At 39.3% G+C, this 24,730-nt stretch overlaps 1 protein-coding gene across 1 annotated transcript in view; it reads left to right on the top strand.

Annotated features, from left to right (window-relative positions):
- Positions 1 to 2,593: 2,593 nt before the first annotated feature.
- Positions 2,594 to 24,730, top strand: part of CHCHD3 (coiled-coil-helix-coiled-coil-helix domain containing 3) — a 1,651,044-nt gene continuing 1,628,907 nt past the window's right edge. The window contains exon 1 of the mRNA XM_044088662.1: positions 2,594 to 2,818. Coding sequence (XP_043944597.1) covers positions 2,738 to 2,818 — 81 coding nt within the window. The 5' untranslated portion in view covers positions 2,594 to 2,737. The remainder of the gene's footprint in view (positions 2,819 to 24,730) is intronic.

Here is a 24,730-nt window from a genome sequence, read left to right as displayed (position 1 = left end):
CCTGTGGAAAATACAGCCCAGACCGCAGAATCCTTTATAAACGCATTCTATGAACACCTTCAGGAATGCATGGATCATGCAATCCCAAATAAAACCAAGACCCAATCCTCCAAAGGCAGACGTCCTGTCTGGTGGACCCCAGCCATAAACAAACTATACAATAGAAGGAGGAAGCTAATACATGATAGAGCAAAATCCCAGAAAGGGAAGGCATCTCTGATCAGTATTAGCAAAAAACTACGGGCACTCATAAGATCGTCTAAGGCCAGCTTCGAGAGAAAAATTGCACAGGACACTAAGGATAATCACAAGGCTTTCTTTAGTTATGTTAGGAACCTGGGTGGGAATTCCCAGATATGCTCAGAATTAGTCCAAAATGACAAAAAATACACCGAGCCCACAGACATTGCCAACATCGTAGCTGACAGGTTCAGTGCAAATTTCTCCCCCCTCTCCCCACCAAAAGGGCAAATATCTATCCCAACAGAGTGCTGCCCCCCTGACATCTCAGATGCTCAGGTAAGAGCCGCCCTCTCCAAAGCAAAAAACACAGCATCAATGGGACCAGATGGTGTCCCGGGCTGCGTCCTACATGAACTCCAAGAAGAGCTAAACCCAAACATAAAACTACTGTTCAATCTTAGCCTTACTACAGGATATGTACCCAAACAGTGGCGTACAGCAACAGTGGTCCCTCTCCACAAAGGTGGTGCCTCAACGGATCCTGGAAACTATCGCCCCATAAGCCTGACTAGCTTGGTCTGCAAAGCTATGGAAAGGATCATCATGGACCTCATAAATAAAGATATTGGGGACCTACAGACACTGGGTCCTACCCAGTTTGGCTTTGTTAAGGGCAGATCCTGCCTCTTAAACCTGGTTGATTTCTTTGAAACAGTCACCAAGGCCATTGACGAGGGGGAAGGTGGTCCACACAGCCTACCTGGACCTCGCAAAAGCCTTCGATACAATACCCCACTCGGGCATTATAGATAAGCTCACCAGCTTAAATATAAACCCCTATGTCACTAGATGGGTTGCAAACTGGCTCAAGGACAGAACCCACATGGTTAGAATTGCAGGAGCCATGTCAGACTCCAAACCAGTTACAAGTGGCGTCCCACAAGGCTCAGTCCTGGGACCTCTCTTGTTCGGTATATATTTCTCGGCGGTACAGGCCAACATGGAAGGACTGTGGCTGACCAAGTTCGCAGATGACTGCAAACTGGGCGCCATAATCAACTCTTCAGCCGACACAAGCATCCTCCAAAAGGGCCTCATAGAAACAGACAACTGGTGCCAGAGCCATGGCCTCAAGCTAAACGCCAAAAAGTGTATAGTCATCCCTTTGGCAAAAACAAAGTGCCCACAAATTACCACATAGGTGGTAATCCATTAAGTACAGAAGAAGTCATTAGGGACCTGGGGACCCAAGTTGATAGCACTCTCTCATTTGACAACCACGTGGCCAAAGTGGTTAGATAAACTTTTTATATAGCCCACCCAATCATGAAGGGATTCACATCTAGATCAGGGGAGGTCATTGTACCTCTTTACTCATCCCTCATCAGGCCCATAATTGAGTACAATGCCCCTTTTGGGATGTACCTTACCAGACACCTGCAGCAACTGGAAAGACCCCTAAAGTACCTCATCAAGAGGATCAAAGGGCTCAAACAGATGCCATATGCTGCCGGTTAAAGAAACTCCAGCTCTACTCAGTGGCATACCGCCTGCTCAGAGGCGATCTGTGCCTGACGTATAAAGCCATGTCCAACCTGGAATTAATGGACATGCTGCACCTCAGAAAATCCAAATCCCATCGAGCTACTCGCTCGAGAGACTTGAACCTCAGTACTGAAATAAATGGGACATGCTGGAGGGACAAATTCATAACCTAGAGGCTCCCTTCACTCTGGAATAAAATCCCAGTCCAGGTTAGGCAGAGTCCCACATTGACTCTCTTCAAGAGGAATCTTGATGAGTGGATGGGAGATCGTAGGTTTACCCCGTCCATCACTTCTGTGTCACTGTTAGACAGAGGCACAGTATACCAACCTCAAAAAAAGGCATAGCAAAATTAATTTAAAATGGGTGGCGAAAGCCAAACACACTCTGGCTAGGCTTATAAATGCCCTAGGGCAGATAGCCTAGTATGAACCTATGATATCACTTGATAACAACTGAATATGCGGACAGTCTGTGTACATCACCAACTCAAAATACTCCAACTGCCCGCCTAAGTTCTAACCCACAGAAATAATGTAAAGTTTACTGCACACTGTTTCAGATTCTGCATGTATCATACTTGCTGCACGTTTCAAATGAAAAACGTAGCATTCTTTTTTCAAACATTCTGTAAAACGAATTGCACAACATAACCAACACAAAATTTTACAGACGCATCCAACGTGCATTGTCAAAATAATTCCTAAACATACCCGGCGACAAAAATCAAATACTCCGGAACGCACATGTTAATAAAAAGACCAATAGCATGCGGTATTTCCTTAAAGGTGAAGGGTCAAATAATAGCTCGAACCTATGGAATTCTTAGCTGTACAGTGTGAGGCGGGGAATAGGTGCGCGTGTGTTACTGTACGCTTGTCCGGCTCCAAGTGGTTTCTCCTTGCTGCTTGTCCTGTATAGGTCCTGGCAAGTGGAAAGAGTAAAAAGTGGATTGCTTATGTTTTTTAAACATTAAGAAAGGTTTAAATCGTACATTTTGGTGGTCCTGATGGGTGGCAGCGCCAGTACTCGTCGTGTCACTTTTGAAGCTGATGAAAATGATAACATCACAGTGGTGAAGGGCATTAGGGTGAGTCCTTACTCTGAGTAGTGCCAGTACCGTGCCCTGCTTTCACTTTTGGAAACTTTGTATAGTATACCGATAGTACGTTGTTGATTTATTATAATGTTTAAGTATTTGAAATTGCAACTTAGCTTTGATGTTTTCAATAAAATCCTTGTTTTTTGCACACTTTAAATCTGGCATTAACACGTGTGAATTATCTGAAGAAAAGTCTTAGTCCTGTGAGGTACAACTTCTAAGTTGGAAGTCACACGCTTATGTAGTGTATCGTAGAATAGCTTATACTAATAAAGTGGAAAGTGGAAAACATTCCCACTCCACCAAACTGCGCAGAACAAGACCTGCTTACAGTTAAATGTGAGGAACAATAGATGATATTAGGAAGTAAGATTTACAGAAAATGTTTAGAAGGTTTCTGCAAATCATGCAGAGAAGTAGACCCAGCTTTAAGTGCTAGTATATAAGCTACATGATGTTATTATAGACAGTAATTAATTAAGATAATTCTGAAAACTTCAAGAAATTTACAGCTGTAAAATGATATGTGACCCAAAAAACATGAACTTGAGAGCTCCATGTTTTAGAGTGCTACGGACTTGACTGTGATCTAGTGACCTAGGATTATTCATCGGAGTGCTGGAGGGACCTACAAGCAAAAACAAACCAACAGAAGCACTGAAGAAGGGGTAACCTGAAAGCTTTGCTTGTTTTTCAAAGTGGATGGTCGTTTTAATAAAGTGGAGAATGTTCATTTTTGGTTGTGGCTTGTTGGACTTTTATTGGACACAGTTCACCACAGGGATATTATTTTGTTTGATTGCTAGATGACCCAGTCAGGAAGTGTTGGAGTGAGCAGCTGTCCTGATTGAGGCTATGTAGAGCAGGATTGTAGCACATGTTTAAGCCATATCCTGTGTAAATCCAAGTTTACTTTGTAAGTGCAGGGAGAAGCACAGAACAGGTGAAGGATGCACACATCAAAGGCCCTTCATTGCAGTCTTCCCTTAAGCAGCATGTGTACTAGGCTTCCATTGTGAAGGTGTCGGGATTAAAATTCTGACAACCTTTTGATTGCGGATTGTATGACAGCCCTGGAAGGGCTAATTATGCAGAAGCAGGGAGAAAAGGCCCAAGAAAAAGGGCCTTGTACACATTAAGAATTTAAAAAAAAAAAAAAAAAAAAAAAAAACTTGAGTGTAGTTGAAGGGAAATATTGCTGCAGTGTTGAACAGACTGACTGCTGTATGATGTATTTGACAAAAAAAGTGGCTTTGCTGGATCATGAGCACAAGCTGAGCTTTTACTTGGGTGAGCTACACTGCCTTGATCCTATGTGTTTGTGTTCATGCTTGCTTACACTTTTAATCTGTGTTTGGTCTGTGTTCTTCCCTGGCTAACAAATATAAAAAAAAAGTCAATGTCTTCATTTTTTTTCAGTAACGACATGTTTACAATTTTATCTTGAAACATTTTCATTTCTAAATAGTTAATATTAAAAAAGTTACATTATATGTGTATGTACATATATGTATGATAGAAATGGGTGTATGTGGCATGTATATACCAGTAGAAAAAAAAAGGCACAGGATAAACCGTCTAAACAGTGCCTTGTAGCCCTTTGATGTTTACTAATATATCTGTGCCATGCAGTCATCCTTGGGTGTTCTGTTGTACTAATAAAATGAGCATCTGGGTATTCACCTACATTTAAAGTTTAAATTAAGTGTTTTGTAAGAGAGGTTCATGTATCTTGTATTGTATTTTGATGTAATGTAGTTCTTCTGCCAAAGTCTACACATGTTCTTGAAAATAAATGGGGACTTTTGAACATTTATGTTGGACTACCAGAAATCACAAACAAAAGCTAGACTGTGCAATTAAATATATTTTTCTATGTGTAAATATTTTCCAAAACACATTTACATAATCCTCTTGGGTGCCATTTGATGAATTTTCAGCACTTCTGTTTTAATATTCCATTTTCAGGTGGCAGTTCTGTAGATTAAAAATGCTTTAACGTAGAAATTTTGTAATATCTTGCACATTTCTTGAAGTGGCATCCCATGTGCGACATATTGAAAGTCTAGACCCAGACTCTTGAAAGTTAGTAGAGTTACAAGGAACTGTTTACTTTTAGAAGGCTTGTTGGCAGAATAATTTCAGACAAAAGTTTCAGAATACTTACGTTGGGGATGGGAAGTATATGTTCCATCAAAGGTGGATAATGATTTTTTTACTGAAGTAAAAAATATTGACAGTATTTATTGAAATTTTTTTTTTTTAATGAGAACCAGGAAACTAAACATAGCAAGGAAGGAACAGCAGTGGAGTAATACTGGAAGAAGGGGGTCAGTAAGGTATAACGTAATAAAAACATTATCAGACTTAAGACATTGCAGAAAAGTAAAAGTACGTAGTACATTTATTTTAAGTTTTATATAACCCATTATTGAACTTGCAGTGACTGCAGCAGACTGGATCAAATTTCATCTGCAAACTGTAACATCAGCCATTTACACTTGTCACTTTCATAGCACAGACCACTAAGGAAAGGGATCTTTAGTAAGTGGATTCCAGTGGCACTTGCATAGAGCCCAGTCTTGTATACTGAGATCTGAACTTCGTCCCACACTTTTCATCCAAGAGTACACCTATATCCTTTAGGTAAAACTCAAGGTATTGCCACTGTGAATTCATGTCTGGAGCATTGATCTGTTTGTAACATTTGTTGATGCATGCTTGGGTAGTACTTGCTGCACAAGTGAAGGGGCTTGAGATAAATGTATTGTATAGAGTAGTAGTCCCAACCAGCTTGAGTAGTGCTCAAACACACATCACTGCACCTGATAATTGCTCTACTTTTTCCTGCTTTGTCCCAATGATTACTAAACTTAATATATTTTGAAAATGTATGTCTACAATTTTCAAGTGAGTCTTTGTTGCAGCTTAAGTGCCTTTGTGGCTAATCTGGATATGTTTTATGTAAACAAAACCAAAAAAGCAGCAGCAAACCAATAATCTACAGAAAAGCAAATGCAGGCCAAAGGACTCCACAAAGAAGAAGCGATAAATCCACTTTATTTGTACAGCAGTAAAAGGTTAGCACTTTCGTCCCTGAAACAAACTAGGAATTTCATCAGACAAATAAAAAATGTTCCAACAGCTTTTTAAATTTTGTAACCTAAAATGCATGTGTAGTGACATCACAAACCACACCTCTAAACTCAACTAAACCACACCCCTGGTTCATGACCTATATACAGCCTTGCTTAAGAGAAAATACCTGAATGAATGACTTGAGTATAAAATGTAATGTATAAGATAACCTATCAAACATTTTAAAATTGTAAACAAATATAAATACTAAATAAACACTGTTAAAATGCATATCTAATAGACATAAGTAAAAAAGCATGTTTTTTTTCTGTTAAAACCCTAGTGCAAAATACTTGTAAAATACTTATAAAATATTTACTTACAATACAGAACACAAAACTTTTTTAGACTAAGAACAACCCCAAGTGTTGAAACGCTCGGAACGGTTAATGAAGCAACAAACAAAATACAACCCTGGGGGTCAACAATGGCAGGACAAGTGCCAACAGAGAGAGAGGTTCCAGCCGAACAGGGATGCCTGGAGGGGGAGACATTAAACAGTTTAACACCTTATACTTTTACTCCCCAACAACACTTCATCTACCTCTGTTAAAAATCATTACAAACCGAACTAATGACTAACTTGTATAACTTTACTAACTTGGTTTTTGATGTTACAGTTTGTGACTTGTTTGCAAAGGGACTCACTTTTATTCCTAACAAAAAAAAAATGAATCTGGTGCAGTCACTAATTAATTGACCTGAAACTATTTATTCGAAAATTTAATTTTAAATTGTTATTTAGGAACAACTTGTGTGTGAACCCTTTAGAGATTCAAGCACATATACTCCCCCCATACACCCCACTTTAGAACTATTCAAAAGAATGTGTGAGTTACACCTTAGAGTATAAATAAAGTGGATTTATCACCGCTTCTTTGTGGAGTCCTTTGGCCTGCATTTGCTTTTCTGTGGATGGGGATTTGGTGCACTGACTGGTACAATAGAGAAATTAGGCTTTTTCAAATTCATTAAGCATCCCTAATTTTTTCCAGAATAAATAAGGAAGGGTGACACTGATGCTAAAAAATGACCATGGTTCAGAGAAGCATTTCATAGCTTACCTTTGGGTAGGTCAGACAATGCTGTAGCTGAATGAAAAGTGCATATAGTCTTCTGTTTGATATGAAAATCTTTCTCCCCTACATGTTTTTCCCACATTATTTGTGAGAAACCATTCATAGAAATGAACCAGGCACTCAAAATGTCCGCATACACACACTTTAAATGTTTATCACACAAGCAAGTAGTAGACAGTACTTAACCAATATGAAACGCAAGTTTGCGGGTACCTAGAAAATCATTAAGCCACCTTCCACAGTCAACCAAGACATGATTTAGCTTTTGTGCATAGAAACCAATACATCTTGGTGGCAGGAGAGCCACCTTTATCTTTGCCTTATCTTTGTGTTTTATTCAAATTCCTGTTGTCCATGATCAGAGTTTTTCAAACTTTTGCAGAATAGAGATGGCCTCTTCGTATCTTACAAACTGTCGTGCCCTTCCATTCATCATGATTTGAAGTCTTTCAGGGTAAAGCAGATAATTATTTCTTTTCTGCTGCAATAGTTACATCAGTGGTGGCTTGGTTTTCCTCTTTTCAGTAGTGCCAGTGAAAAGACTTTGTCATTTGTGACATTAAAGCATTGCTTGTGGAAGTGCATCATGAACTATGCTGCCTGTAAAATGGTTTGCATATATTTGTAGTGCAACAATTTACAAATGATCACCTTAAGGCAGACCCTTAAAGAAGCAGGTTTAGGGAGCTTGGCTGTATGGGCTATTTCCAGAGTTGGAGATGTCCATCCAGAAATCTGGAAATGCTAGGAGAGCTAGTCAGCTAGAACGATTTTAATGCCATTTCCTACTATGACGAAGATGCTGTCAGGTTGTAGCTATGGGAATGGTTCTCCAGATTGTCATGGTGCTGAATAAGTGTATTGTAAATTGAATTGCTGTTTTATTTTTGAAGATGACCTTATCCCTCTTTCTTCATTTGTAGAAGAGATATTTACTCGCTGAGTCTTTATTAAGATCTGTATGTAATGTATCTGTTAGTTTCTGCTAAGGCATTATTGTCTCCCATCAGCTGCATGACGCATGTAGCCAGTTTTTAATTTGAGATCATTATCTCCACTGGCCACGTTTTGACACAGATTACAGGAGTGCTATATCCGTGGGTTTAGAATGGGTGATATTCTTATGGATGAACTTGGTGCATTATTGGGCATTATTCCTTAATTTTCTGACCATAAGTGAATAAAGATTTGTAGCTTCTTTTGGAATCTGTAAGTTCCTACTCTGCTTTACATGTTTTAGTAATGTTAAAGTTTCTTGCTGGCATGTTTCAGTGTAGTCTTGAATGAGAGACCGGGATTTATTGTCACTCTTCATAATTTTTATTCCTTTGTTGCACAGCTTTATTAATATGGGAGTTGTGCTAGAGAGGTTCATTATTGAATTTGCCATTATATTTAGTCTGGGTGGGTACTGACTTTTCTCTGCAACTGTTCAGGTGTTGGTACAAGTCGGAGATAAATGTGGCATCCCTCTAAGTTGGGTCAGTTTTGAAGGGATTGTTGGGATTTTTGCATAGGTTTGCCTTTGACAGGTCCCTTAGACAGTCTTCTTTGGTGTGGGGCTGGGGGGTGGCGAGGTGGTACCAATAAATCTGACTGAGATGACTGATTTGTGGTCAGATTTAATTAGGGATAAGGAGATGCAGGATGGGGTGTAGGCAAGGACTAAGTTGGTAAAGATCTGGTCCGGGACAGTAGAGCTTCTAGTGCATAGTTTTCCATTGTGTTGATATTAATGAAAGGTAGGAAAAGCTGAACATGACTAAAAGGTGTAAGTGTGCCAGTCAGTGCTTGGGTAATTGATGTCCCCTAGTAAGTAAGTATTTGTTTGATATTTAATGCCTTAGTGGTGTTGAGGTAATTTATGTGGTCTTTGGGCAGCATTGATGGGGATCTGTAGGTAGCAGTTAAGTAATAATTAGATTTGTTATGAGTGATTAGCATTTTTCAGAAGCTCCACGTTGGAGTGTGGGAAATTTGATGTGAAGTAAAGGTGTTTCTAACAAATATAGTTCCCCCTGCAGTTACCCAAGGGTCTGAAGGAATGATTGGGTACTAAACCTTGGTGTTGAGGGATTGCTGTAACTGCATTGAAACCATGTCTCCGTAACTACACAAATATGAATTTGTTAGAGTTGCAGTAGGACCTCAAGTTCTGTTATCTTTTGGAGGCAGCAAGGATATTTGGAATGTGAAAGTCTAAGTGTGACAAGTGTAAGTCATGTATAGTGAAACAGGAAGTCTAATCTGTTGGAAAATCTTCATCAGGGAGGGCCTCCCTGTACCATCATGGCAGGAATGTATGGAGTAATGTGATTACAACTGGAACAGGGCTCAGCTTTGAGCATTGGGATTGGTTATTTTTATTTCTGTTACAAAAGCTTTCTCTTGTCTGCTACAAAAACCCTGCGGTTGTACATTGTGCACCATAGTGCAATTGTGGTTACTGTTGGTGGTTATAGACGCAAACATTTCTGCCTGAAAATTTTCCTTTAGTACTGTACTGGTGCTCAATCAGTGAGTTCTTGTGATTGTGCCTCACTGACAGGTAATACATTCAGCAAAGCTCCGGAGGTATCAACACAGATCTTGCCCACTAGCCCTTCATATTTTTTGACCATTTCTCCTGTCCTCCACTTTACCTGGTCCTTCGTGTTGTCTCCCTGATTCTTACCACATTAACTTACCTAGCATTATGGATGGACACTTTCCCACAGTTTCTCCAGCCAGCCTGGTCGACATGGGTATCCAGAGGCAATATAGGAACTGCCTCATGTACACTGACAACCCACTTCTAGTTCACACAAATTCAGTATGTGAGAGATGCATCTGTATTAAGAACCTAGAATCCAGGCTCTCTCTATCACCAGTCAGTATGTGACACTAAACAGGTTGGCAGCATGAACACCTCACCCCCTGCATAAACCAGACAAACAACACACAAGCCTAAATATGCGGAGGTCCTTAACCAGAAGCTTACCTTGACACCAGAGACCTCCCAAATACAGGCAAGCTTCCCATAATATATCCCCTGCAGAACATAGTACATGTATAAGATCTTTGTCTCCTCAGACAAGTCCCAAAGGCATAACACAAAGCCAAACATCTTGGACGTGGCAATGCCATTGTGAGACATACAGATGCCCCTCTCACCAGGTTGGGTAAGGAAAAGGTCATAGTCCGCTGTCTCACGTGCCAGGATCTGCCACATCAGACATGCACTCAGGTCTCTCAACAACACTTAGTCATAGTCCATGTTGGTGTGAACGACTTGAGATGCACCTCACTGGACTATATGAAGAGAGACATAATGGAGCTGTCTGATTTGTGTCTCTGGCAACTAGCCTTGACCAGCATTTTACCTTTGTCTGGGATGATGCCGCAGTACAAACAAAAATGATAGACTTCAACAATTGGCTAAGTTCCTGATGTCATTCTAAGAGAATCCAGTATCTGTCAGCCTGGGTTGATATGGTTGACAGACCTCTGCTTTGCCAGAGATGTTTTTCATCTGTCACCCCTTGGATTTTGGCTACTGGCTAAGACTCTTGCCACCCCTGTAGTACTTTTTTAAGCCAATGTCACAAGAACAAAATTCCTGATGTAAAAATACCCTCTAAAAACAACTTCAGGGTCATACTGCTAAATGCTCAAAGTCTAAACTGAAACTGTACTCACTGGAAGCAGTTCTTACTTTGGAAGATTCTGACATTTATGCAGTCATAGAGGTCTGGTTTAAGGCTGCAGAGAGCACCCCAGCCATACCGGGTTACATTTCCTTCCACACGTTCAGACCACAAATAGAAGGCACAAGAACTAAATGAGGTGGTGATCATTATTCATTAATGATAAATACATCTCTAGATTGGTTACACAGCATGATTCCCTGGAATTACTTCAGATGCAGTTGACTGTTTTAAGATGCCTCTTCAAGTCATTGCCAGCAATAGGACCCCCACTATGAAACAGGACATCCACTCAGCCTACTTGGATCTACTTGAGTCAGTGAAAATACTGTCTAACACCCTGGTTTTGGGTGACTTTAATTACCCTTCCATTGACTGGGTAAATTATGTGTGTTCTAACTCACTTGCCCAAAGGTTCCTATATTTCATTAACTCCAGTGCCCTGGATCAGCTGGTTGATACCCCCACAAGGGGCTCAAATATCCCTTGATCTGGTGCTTGCCAACATGGGGAACTGTTGCACCACCCCCAGTGTACTGTCTTCCTGGTGAGATCAGACCACAAATCAGTCTCTTTTAGAAGTGACTGTAACATCAGCCCCCCCCCCCTTAGGAGCAACTAGAGTAAAAAAACGACTCCAATGCAAATTAAAACTTCTTACAAGATGGCGCAAGTAGCTTTGCAGCCCCTCTCCCCACAGATAGAACAGACATTTGTGTTGGGTTATACACCAGTGTTTTGTACGAACATCTGTACAATAGTATTGACTGTGCCATAAATGATAAGACCAAAGTAAGATCTTCAAGTAAGAAAAAATCCTGCCTGGTGGGCATCTGCCATTAATGGGATATACAATAAGAAAAAGAAATTGCTGTAGGAAGGAATGGACTTAAAACTGGGAACACTCCATCCTCAACTTAAACAAGCAAATAGGACTCCTTGTGAAGTCCTCCAAAGCTAACTATGAATCCAGATTAGTTTCCACAACTAAGGACAACCATAAGACATTCTTTAGTTACATCCATAACCTCAAAGGTATGTCCCAGGTTTGCACTGAACTTGTAGTTAATGGAACTACATATACAGAACCTGTGGAATAGCAAAACCTGCTGGCTGACAGGTTCAGTGAAAACTTCAGCCCCTTGTCCCCGCCACACATACCCCAAAGCATTACCACCACCTAGTATCTCTAAGGAGCAGGTCTTAAATGCCCTCTCCAAGGCCAAAAACATAGCCTGTATGGGATCAGATAACATCCCAGGCTGTGTTCTACATGTGTTGAAACAGGAAATGGCAACACCACTGGGTACTCCTCCTTTTTTTTTTTTTTTCAGTCCCAGCCTAAGCATTGGCTTTGTCCCAGGGAAATGTAAAACTGCTACCGTCATCCATTTCCACAAAGGAGACACATCACTAATCCTGGGAACTGTAGATCAATAGCTTGACCAGCCTCATCTGTAAGGCAACAGTGAATTATCGTGGACCTCATCAACAAAGATATAAGAAAACTCCAAACACTTGAGCCCACCTAGTTTGGCTTTGTCAGGGGGACATCATGCCTTTTAAACTTGGTGGACTTCTTTAAGACGGTCACCAAAGCCCTAGACGAGGGTAAATGTGTACATACAGCCTACCTAGACTTAGCCAAGGCCTTTGATACAATCCCTCACTCGGGCATCATTGATAAACTCACCCAGGTGGGTATTAACCCATATATTGTCAGATGGGTTGCAAACTCTCTCACTGATAGAACGCATACAGTCAAAATATGGGAATCCACCTCCTCCAAGAGACCCGTAACCATTGGTGTTCTACAGGGATCGGGTTTGGGACCCCTACTGTTCGGAATCTACTTCTCCAAAGTTCAGGCAAAAAGTAAAGTTCTGCGGCTGACAATAGGGACTTATGCAGACTAATGATTTGTGGCAAAGTCATTTTTTTTTGCATTTAGTTTATCATCCCCTTCGGCAAGGATGATGTTCCTGCAAACTGCTCCATCAATAGCAATATCCTAAGCACCCATTCACTGGTAAGACACCTGGGCACGCAGGTTGACAGCGACATTACCTTTGATCACCATGTCTCTGCAGTGGTAAGAAGGACATTTTTACATTGCTCATGTCATAAGTAAGGGCATTGCCTCCAGAAATAGAGGTTATAAGCCCTCTGTACTCTTCCCTCATCAGGCCAATAACAGAGTATAACGCTTCCTTTGGTATGTACCTTTCCAAACACCTGCAGTAGTTGGAGAAACCACAAAGAAAATTCAGGGTCTCCAGGATCTGTCATATATGGACAGACTGAAATCAGTGTCACTTTACTCTGTCATACAGACTGCTCTGAGGCAAGCTGTGCTTTCCATACAAGGCAATGACTGACCCTGCTTTAATGGGACTGATGCATATTTGCAAGTCAAATGGCACACAGGTCACTTGCTCTAAGGACCTTAACCTGGTATGTGACATCAACAGAACCTGCTGGAGGGATAGATTTTCCTCTCCGAGATTGCCTTACCTTTGAAACAGGCTTTCAATTCATGTTAAACAGAGCCCCTTGTTAACCTTATTTAAGTGTACTTTGGATGATGGGATTGGTAATTGGAAATTCGCCCTGGGGGTTCCACTTTTGTCCCTCTTGGACAGGGGTTATAGGTGCTGATTTTAGTGTATACTTTAAGCTGACACCCTTGAGAACAAGGGTTGAACTTGGCTGGGCTTATAAGGACCCTAGGGCCATTAGCCTAGTAACTTCATCCTAGGCTGATGCATACTGGATCCCCTTAAAATGACACCATCTGCTTAGCTAGCTCTTAAAACCAATTATCTTGCCTTCGTATGTAGGCATCATTTTTGGTGAAGGCAAGATTCTACTCCTGACCAGTGTCTTTTCTGCCTCTCTTAAATGCAAGTTTCCACCAAAGCCAAGTGCAAGAGAAGGCAAAAATGTCACTGAGAGTCAGAAAATGTATTGTATGTAAGTGCCTTCATAATGATCCACGTTACGTCTTCAGACATAAAATCAAAGCAATAAAACTCAGTATATGTACAAAATGCAAAGCTAACCAACCAATCGCTATTTCCAAAAATCCCTCCAAAAACATCAGTTAAGCCATTAATTAAAAACAAGTCCATTCCAAAACTTAAAGAGGAATATTATAAAAAGCATGAAATATAAAAATACTTTTTACTTTCCTTGACTTCAGTACTGGTTTAAGGGGGGCAGAGTCATTCAGTTCAGACCCCCCCCACGTGCCCCTATCCTTAAGATCCATTGAAGTTCCACACTTTCTGTCCTATTAACAAAATCCCCCAGCCTGCTATTCTCAGCCTAGGCATGCAGAACTTGAAAAAGGAATGCATGTTCCTCCCCTGCTGATAGTGTATGTTTAGATAGAGCACTATACTCAAGTCCTGTCCATGTACAATAAACATGGTCCTTCACCCATTCCCTGAGACAGTGGTTGGTCTTACCAACATCAGATTTAAAGCATGTTATGCAATCTGCCACATATATATATATATATATATATATATATATATATATATATATATCATTCCTAGTGTGTGTGTGTGTGTATATATATATATATATATATATATATGTATATATATGTGTATATATATATATATATCATTCATATATATATCATTCCTAGTGTATGTATGTGTGTGTATATATATATATATATATATATATATATATATATATATGTGTGTGTGTATATATGTGTATATATATATATATATATATATATATATATATATATATATATATATATATATATAGATATATATATATATATATATATATATATATGTATATAACATTCATATATATATATATATGTATATAACATTCATATATATATATATGTATATAACATTCATATATATATATGTATATAACATTCATATATATATATGTATATAACATTCATATATATATATGTATATAACATTCATATATATATATATGTATATAACATTCATATATATATATATGTATATAACATTCATATATATATATGTATATAACATTCATATATATATATATGTATATAACATTCATATATATATATATGTATATAACATTTATATATATGTATATAACATTCATATATATATATATGTATATAACATTCATATATATATATGTATATAACATTCATATATATATATATGTATATAACATTCATATATATATGTATATAACATTCATATATATATATATATGTATATAACATTCATATATATATATATGTATATAACATTCATATATATATATGTATATAACATTCATATATATATATATATGTATATAACATTCATATATATATATGTATATAACATTCCTAGTATTACAATCAGCCCTGGCTCTTAATTGCCATAGATAACCAGAATCTTGGTGCTTAAAGAATCTCGATTCATCTACAAACTCACAGTATGCACAGGCTGCACATTTGTGGGTGCCTGCCAGCACTCCATTTAATAAATAATGAATTCTAGGGTAGCATAAATGCTGCTTCAAACTCTTCTAATTCTTATGAATGAACCTGAGTTGTGGACCAACAAATCCAGAGATCCTCTCATCCACCAGAAGAATATGCCAGTTACTACGGATTATATCCTTTACCCTGTTAACAGCTTGTGTATAGGATAAAACCACAGGAATTTGTTGGTTCACTCGCTTGCTCTCCATCCTTACTCTGGCTTGATCAGAGAAGTTAGGCCTGGCCTCCTCCTCTCCCACTTGCTACCTTCAAATAAGCCTGGTTTACTTCCTCCTGGCTGTAACCTCTTCCAGTGAATTCACTCCTTAAATATTCTAACACACATACAAAATCTGGTTCCTCCCAAGACCAGCATAATATCCTCATCACTTGTCCCTTCACTATGTTTGTGAAGATATGTTGGGGATGCTTACTGTCCCTGTGTAGAAATGCTGGACGATAGCAATCTTTCCTGTGCAACTTGGTGGATAAACCCTCTCACTTCCTTAGAACAGTCACATCCAAGAAAATCAGTACTCTCAGTAGATCTGTTCATAGTAAACCGAAGGAACGCAGTATTACTATTTAAGTCCTGAAAGAACTCCAAGAGATCCTTCTCTTTGCCTTTCCAACCTATGAAAAGATCATCGATAGAAACATACATGTGAGTCACCTGTACTAAGGATGTGTTGATACTCCCATTCCACCATTACTAAGTTTGCATAAGAGTTGGCACAACAACAACTAACTCCCGCTACTTGCGAGTAACATATGTCTTTAAACAAAAAAAAAATTATGTTCCAAAACCAACTCCAACAACATACAGATAAAATATGTCTGCTGTGCCCTAAACTTGCCATGCCTGGTTAAACTAGCCCTAACCATGCTAATCCCATTCTGATTCGGGATACATGTAAAAAGTGACACCACATCCAAAGTGACTAAAATGTCAATCTTTTCTCCTGTCAGCCCCGCTGTTGCATTATATAGGTCACACATAACGTGTTCTGTGTCCCTCAAGACAGTGGGATAATCATTTAATTGCCACTCTGAGTTGCCTATCTAAATAGATCGAAGTGGGCTCTTGTCAGCCATACTGCAGCGGACACAATCAGTCTAAAGTGGGGCAAGTAGGATTCTTATGTATCTTACGGTGACCATGCAACTGCAGTATTTGTGGCTCATCTACAAAGAAAAACTCACAGTTCTTTATTAATCAGGCCCAATACACATATTTTCATATAAGGATTAGTAACTGCATTTCTTCATTATACCTACAACATCTAACTGAACAACTCTATAAACATCCCGAGTCAGACAACATCCGTTGTATCCCCTCATAATAGTATTCAGAATCCAAAACGATTACTGGTCCACCCTTATCAGAGGGACGAACAACTTGTGTCATTCCTTTGTAAATTATACAGTGCCTGCTGCTCAGCTCTAAATAAAATTGTTGTTCATTCAATGTCTGAGCTGAGTGACTCAGGTTATTCACTCCCACTTGTGCCACCCAAGGTTGTAATAATGTTTGTCTGTCATGAGCAATCTTAGGGCTCTTGTAACATGATGTACCACATCCTGGCACTGGGCAAGCAACTTGCAGTCACACTCTCTTCTTGTCCAGTTTGGTGAGTGTGTAGTCTGTGTCTTAACTATTCACCTATAACTAAAACATTTACCTTTGTGAGGGCAGACTTTCTGATGTTTCTTGGGTGAGCTCTGAGGCGAAGTAGATGTTGTCTTGTGTGCTGGGGGCTGGGATGTGTTGCAGTACGTTCTAGGAGGATTTGACAGTTTTTTTTTCTTTATGGACTCTGCATATATTGTAGGTCTAGTAGTGTGGTGGTGTGGAGGTATGATGCTTCCCAGATAGGGGTGACAGGAGACGGCCATTTTGCCAGAGGGTAGAGGACTGGGGCTTGTATAGTACTCAAAGTTGGAGCAAAACTAAGATAGTAAACCTGGAAGATTTATGAATGAAATATTTAGGGAAGATACTCTGAAGTTAAGCTAGATGGTAGCCAATGTAGCAGAACGTATTACAAAGGTAGAATTAAGTTTGTCAAGAATGGATGGATTGAATAGTGGTTCACCTATTGGCTGCTGGTAGTGTTGGTCTTGCCACAGTTTCACCTGGCTTGAATTCCATGTCCCTTTTCTTCTTTCACCAGAAGCAAAACAGTAGTACAAATCCCAAGATTAGAAATGGGCCAAAGGCCCTGGGTAATCAGCAATCTCATTCTAGATGTTGCAGCTGTTCGTAGGCTTGTTGTAGTTTTCTCCTGGTAGAGGTCCAGGGCAGAAACAAGACCAGTCAGGAAAGGCTCACACACTTGCACTGCCCAGTCAATGACAGTCTAGAATCAATGATTTTGTGTTCCATAACTCTTCGGGAGCAAAATTAATAGCACTAACCCCAGACTGGCTCTGGAAAGCTGTTATCAGGCTGCCCAGTGATCAGAAGTCATTAGGAAGTCTAGGAAATGTCCCTCTTTTCCTGTTGTGTCACTAGGATCAAAACAGAAGCACTAATCCTAAGATGATTACTGAGAAGTGAAATGTAGGCTGTATGCTGATTGGTAGTCGTTACCCAGATGTTGCAGATTTTAAAAGTAAGATACAAAAATGGACTAATATTCTAAGAATAACTGTGTTGTGTAACAAGCAGTTAAGAAGATAAGAGAGGGTACATCTAGAGGGTGAGTCGAGCTTTAGCAGTGTAAGGAGAGAGCAGCTAATTTTTAAAAGCACAAGACTGATTGGATGGGGGGCAGCACTTTTTGTTCTGGCTCTATGGAATGTAGTGTTTAAACAGCTTAAGGGGAGTGATTTCAGAAAATAATTTTTCTAAACCTTTACTCATCTCCCTTCTACTACTACTACTCCTACAGTTTTCCTGTATTCTCTACCTCACCCAACCCACTAATATCTACCACTCACAATCCTTCCACATAACTAACCATATTACCTCATCTCTCCATCACTCATACACCCCAATTTCTCCACACCTATATCCCATAAAAAAACATCTACTTTTTCCATACAAACTTCTAACCTCACATAGACATTATACTCCCATAGTAACTAGCACATCTTCCACAATCATAAGGGAGCCCAGTGTATACTCTAAACTTTCCAATAACCTCTCTAACTCTATCCTACATCTAATTACCACCCTATTATCTGGAGATATCCATCCTAACCCAGGTCCACTCACCTCAACAACTTTGAACAAGTCCATACCCAAAGCATAGTCAACAAAATCCCAAACCTGCATGCCTGGCTCACACACAATAAACCTGACATCCTATCCATCTCTGAAACATGGTTAAAACCTCACATAAAAGACTCTGAAATTATCCCACCCAACTATTATATCATTAGAAAAGACAGATCTCATAAAAAGGGGGTGGTGTAGCTCTCCTATATTCATCCTCACTATCAGTTATTCCCTATAATAAACCCACTCGCCACTTTAAAAATGCTGAATTACTACTAACATTGCACCAAATCAACAAACACAAGCATATATGTATAGCCTTCCTCTACATTCCCCCAGGTGACAATATTTCTACACTTGAAGACATTCTCTCCTGGCTCTCCACCAACATCAGTAATGAAACAATAATCCTAGGAGACATGAATATCAATTGGGCCTCCATTCAGTCTCCCTCTAACCCACTTAACATTAACCTCTACAACTTCTCTCAGCTTATCAACTCTCTGTAACCCGCCCCTCAAAAACCTCTCCAGTGGCACTACCCTAGACTGGATCTTAGTCTCTCACCCTCATTATTACTCTGACAGCGGTACTCTCCCAGATCCTCTTAGTAACCACTTACCCACCTTTATACACAGACTACCCTTACCCCTCCATCGTACTCATAACTTTATTACTACACGTAACCACAAAAACTTTGACCCAACAGCTTTTTCTAACTCTCTAAAAGCAATAAATTGGAACAGCCTAAAAACACTTCCTCTAGATAATGCAGTTGCCCATTTCAGCAGAACCTTCTTACACCTCCTAGACCACCATGCTCCCCTAAGAACAAAAAGAATAAAGACCAAAACTGCCCCTTGGCTTACCAAAAATACACTTGCTACAATGCGACACAGAGACAAACCTGGACTCAATACCAACAAAATAGGGCCCCCCTCATCCATAATGAATATAAAACACTTCGAAATAAAGTTAAAAAAGCTCATCGTCACTGACTGACAAAACTATTTCTCCTCACTCCAAAACAACAATAAAACAAACCCTCAGAAATTCTGGAAAGACATCTCCACTCTCCTACATCCCAGTAAACCAGACACCCCCACCCCAGATCCGAATGCTTCCGATACAGACTTGGCTACTCAATTTAACTGTTTTTTTTATTGACTCTATATCCAAATTAACCTCTTCCTTCTCTAATACTACTCTTTCCCATTTACCCCCACCCTTGTCTACTTACCCTCCACCATCAACCACTAGTGCACCCCTTCCCCCATCCTCCAACTCTACACCCTCCTCCTCTTACTCCACTCTCCCTCCTCATTACCCCCACCCCTAGATACTCCCTACCTTTCTCTTTAAAACCCATACCCACATCTACCATAAAAAAAAAACTCCTTCTAAAACTGAAGCCTGGTTCAAATGCTCCTGATAATATTCCTCCACAATTCCTGAGCATAGCTGCCGAAGCAATTGCCTACCCCATTAGTATTTTAATAAACCGCTCCATCCAAGAAAGCATAGTACCCCTAATTTGGAAAAAGGCCTTTATCATACCCCTGCATAAAGGAGGCAACAATAACAATGTGACTAATTTCCGGCCCATCGCTATCCTGTCTCCCATCTCTAAACTCCTTGAAAAGTGTATCCAATTACAATTCCTACCATATCTCATTGATAACCACCTACTAACTCCCACACAACATGGTTTCAGACCAGGCCACAGTACTATGACAGCCCTCCTCTCCTTCCTGGAAACTGTAAACAAAGCCTGAGACTCAGGTCCTTTTGTTTCTTCCCTTTTCTCTAAGGCCTTCAACACTATCTCCCACAACCTTCTTCTATCTAAACTCTCTAAGCTTAACCTATCTCCTTCCTCTCTGAACTGGTTCTCTAGCTACTTATCCAACAGATATCAAGCAGTAAAATGGAAAAAGGCAACCTCCTCATTCCTTAATACCCCAACTGAAGTTCCTCAAGTTTCCATATTGGGTCCCCTCCTCATTAATATATTTATTAATGACTTCCGCAACTCCATCCCTTTCTCTAATATCATCTAATATGCAGACGACTCTACCATTATTTGCTCAGCCACTTCTATCCCCACACTTCTAAAGCTAACTCAAGATGCTTTTTCTTCCACTGAACAATGGATGGAAAAAAAATCACTTAGCACTCAATGCTTCTAAAACCAAATTAATGGTATTTACTCCCTCTAAAGTCACCCCTTTCAACAAAAACACATTCTGTATTACTAGTCATAACAACATAACCCTGGAACTGGTATCAGAGACCAAGCTACTTGACATCCAAATTGACAATCAGCTTAAATTTAACTCCCACATACAACTAAATATAAAAAAAACATCAAAAACTAGGCATGCTTTATCGACAAAATCATTATCTTACACCCACCACTAAACTCACCCTCTCTACATCTTTTTCTCATCCCCACCCTCCTCTATGGTGCCCCACTCCTAACTAATCTACAATCCTCTCTGAAAACTCAACTATCTTGTTGCTACAACAAAATCATCAAGTTCGCCACTAGCCATAAGTCTTCCACTCACCACTGTTCCTCTCTCCACAAACTAAAATGGCTAGAGCTACCCAATCAGCTTATCTATACCCAGCTCACTCTAGCACATAAGCTCATTCTCAACCCCTCACTGTGTCCCTCCCTTTCCTCTGCATTTAAAATGCACCTACCTGTCAGAGTGCTAAGGTCTAACAACCAAAATCTTCTAGAAGTATACAAACCAGCTCGTCCCCCAGGCAAACACCTCCTATCCTTTAGTCTAGCACGACTGTGGAACTCCCTACCACCATCCATTCGTACTACCCCTAGCTACTCTATCTTCAAAAAAAACTGTCCTCACATCTAGTAACCCAATGGGAATGCTCCTGCTGCCACCCTACATAACTTACTCTGCAAACTTTCATCTTCTCTTCCCTTCAATAGCATTCTTCCTTCTCATATATTCTTGTAAATTAATTTCCAAATGTATGTAATTCTTACCCACATCTCTCTCTGCAAGTTTACCACATGTATTATCGATCCTGTATATGTCTACTAATTATTCCCTTAATATTCTGTATTATCTGTTCATTCATCACTAACCTAGACTGTTTGTAATATTTGTCCTTGTTTAAATTTCTGTAGTATACTTTCAATCTGTGACATATAGTAATGTTAATAGTTTATAGTTCCTCTATTTTATAACACATGTAAGCTTATAATCTACATCATATAGTAACCTTAATTTGTTTATGGAGCTTTTCTCCCTAGGTCTAATTCCTGTTGTATATTTTCAATCTATGACATATTGTAATGTTAATAGTCTTTGGTCTGCTCTATTTTATAACTCATGTAAGCTTATTATCTACATCATATTGTAACCTTGATTTTTATGGAGCTTTTCTCCCCAGGACTCCATTGAAAACTGGTTCACTTTGGCCCAATGGACTATCCTGGTAAACCAACTGCAAATAAATAAATAAAATTACTGACCTCAGCCAATGTGAGAGGAAAGGGGAGGAGTTATGTGGTCAAATTAACATGTACATGGAGGACAATTAGAGAGACAGTTTAAGAAAACACTGCAGTAGGGTTGGCAGGTAGAGAAAAATGTAATGTACAAGACTCATGAGAGAGGGCTTTTGTTTCTTTCCTAGTTTAAATATGCAATGGTAAACAGAATGCAAGTAAAACACATTGTAGTGAGAATACACAACAATATACGAAATACAAGAAAGCAATACAAGGAAAAAAAAAAACTAACCTTTCCATCAAATGATCTATGGCAAAGTCTGAGTGAGCTTTACCAGTGAATGTTTCTTTCTAATACATACATTTATTTATTTTATTTTACATTTGTTGACCGGGCTAGTCTAGCTGGATATATGTCCATTTTCAGTAGAGGCCCGGGGAGAAAAGCTCCACAAAAAGATGGGTTTATATAATCAAGAGTTGTTATACATTCAAATCAGAAATATTATACAAAAGAAAGGTGTTACAAAAAAAATGGTTCATAAGCATTACCAAGAAAAATACTTTGCAATACTTGAAATAAAAATGCAAGAACATTTTTTTTTTTTTTTTTTTAAGGGTGAAAAGAGGTTGAGGGAATAGAAAGTTGTAGTCAGGGTTTGTACAGGACAGAGATGTTGGGAATTAAGCACAGTTTTTAGCTGCCTCTTGAAGGTACAAACAAAAATACTAAAAGAACCTAGAAAAGGTTTGAGGGGGTGAAAAAAAAGGTAGAGGGAATAAAAGTTTAGTCAGGGTTTGTACAAGGACAGAGCCATTGAGAGTTAAGCAAAGTTTTTAGGTGCTTCTTGAAAGTGGGTAAAGAAGTAATAGCAATGAGTTCACTTGGAAGCTTGTTCCAGATAGGTCCAGTACAGTTGGAGAACAAACAGTCCCCAGCTTTGTTGTTGGATTTATAGGGTGCCGCTAGTAGCTTTGTGGCGGAGCGCAAGGAAGATAGATTTTTATAAGGAGAAATAAGGGTACTAAGTATTGTGGTATTAGAAAGTTGTAAAATCCAAAACAAATGTGGCAGGACACTGCTATGTGACCAAAAGTTTTAATAAGAACACAGAAATACAAAGATGAGCGCTTTCGGGTAACAACCCTTCTTCAGATAACAACATAACATACAATCCTAAAATTTAAACTATCCACCAGCCAATAAACAGTTAGTAAAAAGTCTGCCTATTCTTAAGGGCGGGCTTCATGGGTATGACATCATTCAGACCCGGACTCTTATGGGCCATCAGCTCTATAATCCATTTGGACTCTATTGTCTCTGTTAAAAGTTTGATGTCTCCACCCCTATTATTCAACCTTACATTAACTATGGCCCTAAAATTAAATCTGTGTGGGATAGGTCCGAATATGTCTATAGAGGGCATTGTGTTCATCATGATTTCTTATAGAAGATAGGTGCTGTAGCACCCTCACCTTAAACATATTATTCGTCTTTCCCACATAATAACAGGGACATTGTGAGCATTCTGCCAGATATACCAAATCAGTTGTCCTACAAGTAGCCTTTGCCTTAAAATTAAAGACTTTTCCACTCACAGGGTGTCTGAATACCGTATCCCTGTTTATATGCGGACAGGCTTTACAGGATCCACAGGGTACACTACCTGCTGTTTCTTTAAGTAATCTCTTACTGGTTATGATCTTCTCCCTACAAAGTAGATCCTTTAAGTTTTTATTTCTCCTATATCCAAAACAAGGTCTATCACCTACTATATCCCTTAAATTGCTGTCACTTCTCAAAATGTTCCAATTCCTAATAACTATTCCCCTTATATCACCAATATTACTACTATAGGTGAACATTAACTTAGGGTTACCTGATCCATTATGAGTTTTGAGGGGCATCTCCAACTCACCCTCTACATATCTGAGCCAAGGTTTAAACTTATTTCTCCTTAGCCCCTTGCTGCCATCAACCATTTTGTTCACCAATCCCTTTCTATAGCCCCTTTCTTGAAAACATTCTTTTAATTTGTTAATCACTTTTTCATATTGGGAATCTTCCAAACTAATCCTAGAGGTCCTGCTGATCTGCCCCTGAATGATGTTAGGAAATGTGAAGCGTGGGTGCATGCTGTCAAAAGATAGCAAGGTATTTTTCCAACAATCCTTCCTATGTAAACAGGATGAAAAACCTTCCTCCTTCTGTATCAGACATATATCTAGGAAATCTATCTCAGTATAAGAACTGTTAATGGAAAATCTTAGAAAAGATGTAGTGGAATGTAAATACTCAACAAATGTCCCCAACGATGCTTGATCCCCTTTCCATAAAATAAAAACATCATCCACAAAACGTGTGTATATTTGTATATATCGCATCCAGTCAACATTACCAAATATAGTTGCTTTTTCCCAATAAGAGAGGACCAGATTTGCGTAGGTGTTGGCGCAGGGGGTGCCCATAGCTATCCCCTGAGCCTGTCTATATACTTGTTTAACCCCTATAAACAAATTGTTCTCCAAGACTATGGTTAATAAGGTCCTAGTTAGGGCTATCTTCTCATCAGTCTCCCCTAAGTCCCTTAAAAGTTCACTAATGGCATTGACACCATAGTCATTGCTAATCACAGTAAACAGACTGTGTACATCCAAGGTTACCATTAGGAACTTATCTTGTGACTTAGAGCGATTTACATCCCCTAATATCTTCAAGAAACCCCCTGTGTCTGTCAACACACTAGGGAGTTTCTCGACATACGGCCTGAGAGTAACCTCTAACCAGATGGAAA

This window comes from Protopterus annectens, chromosome 11.part0, assembly GCF_019279795.1.
Source record: "Protopterus annectens isolate FY-2018-M chromosome 11.part0, PAN1.0, whole genome shotgun sequence".
Taxonomy (NCBI): Eukaryota; Metazoa; Chordata; order Ceratodontiformes; family Protopteridae; genus Protopterus; species Protopterus annectens.
The sequence above is the reverse complement of the archived record's forward strand: the minus strand, read 5'-3'. Positions and strand labels throughout refer to the sequence as shown.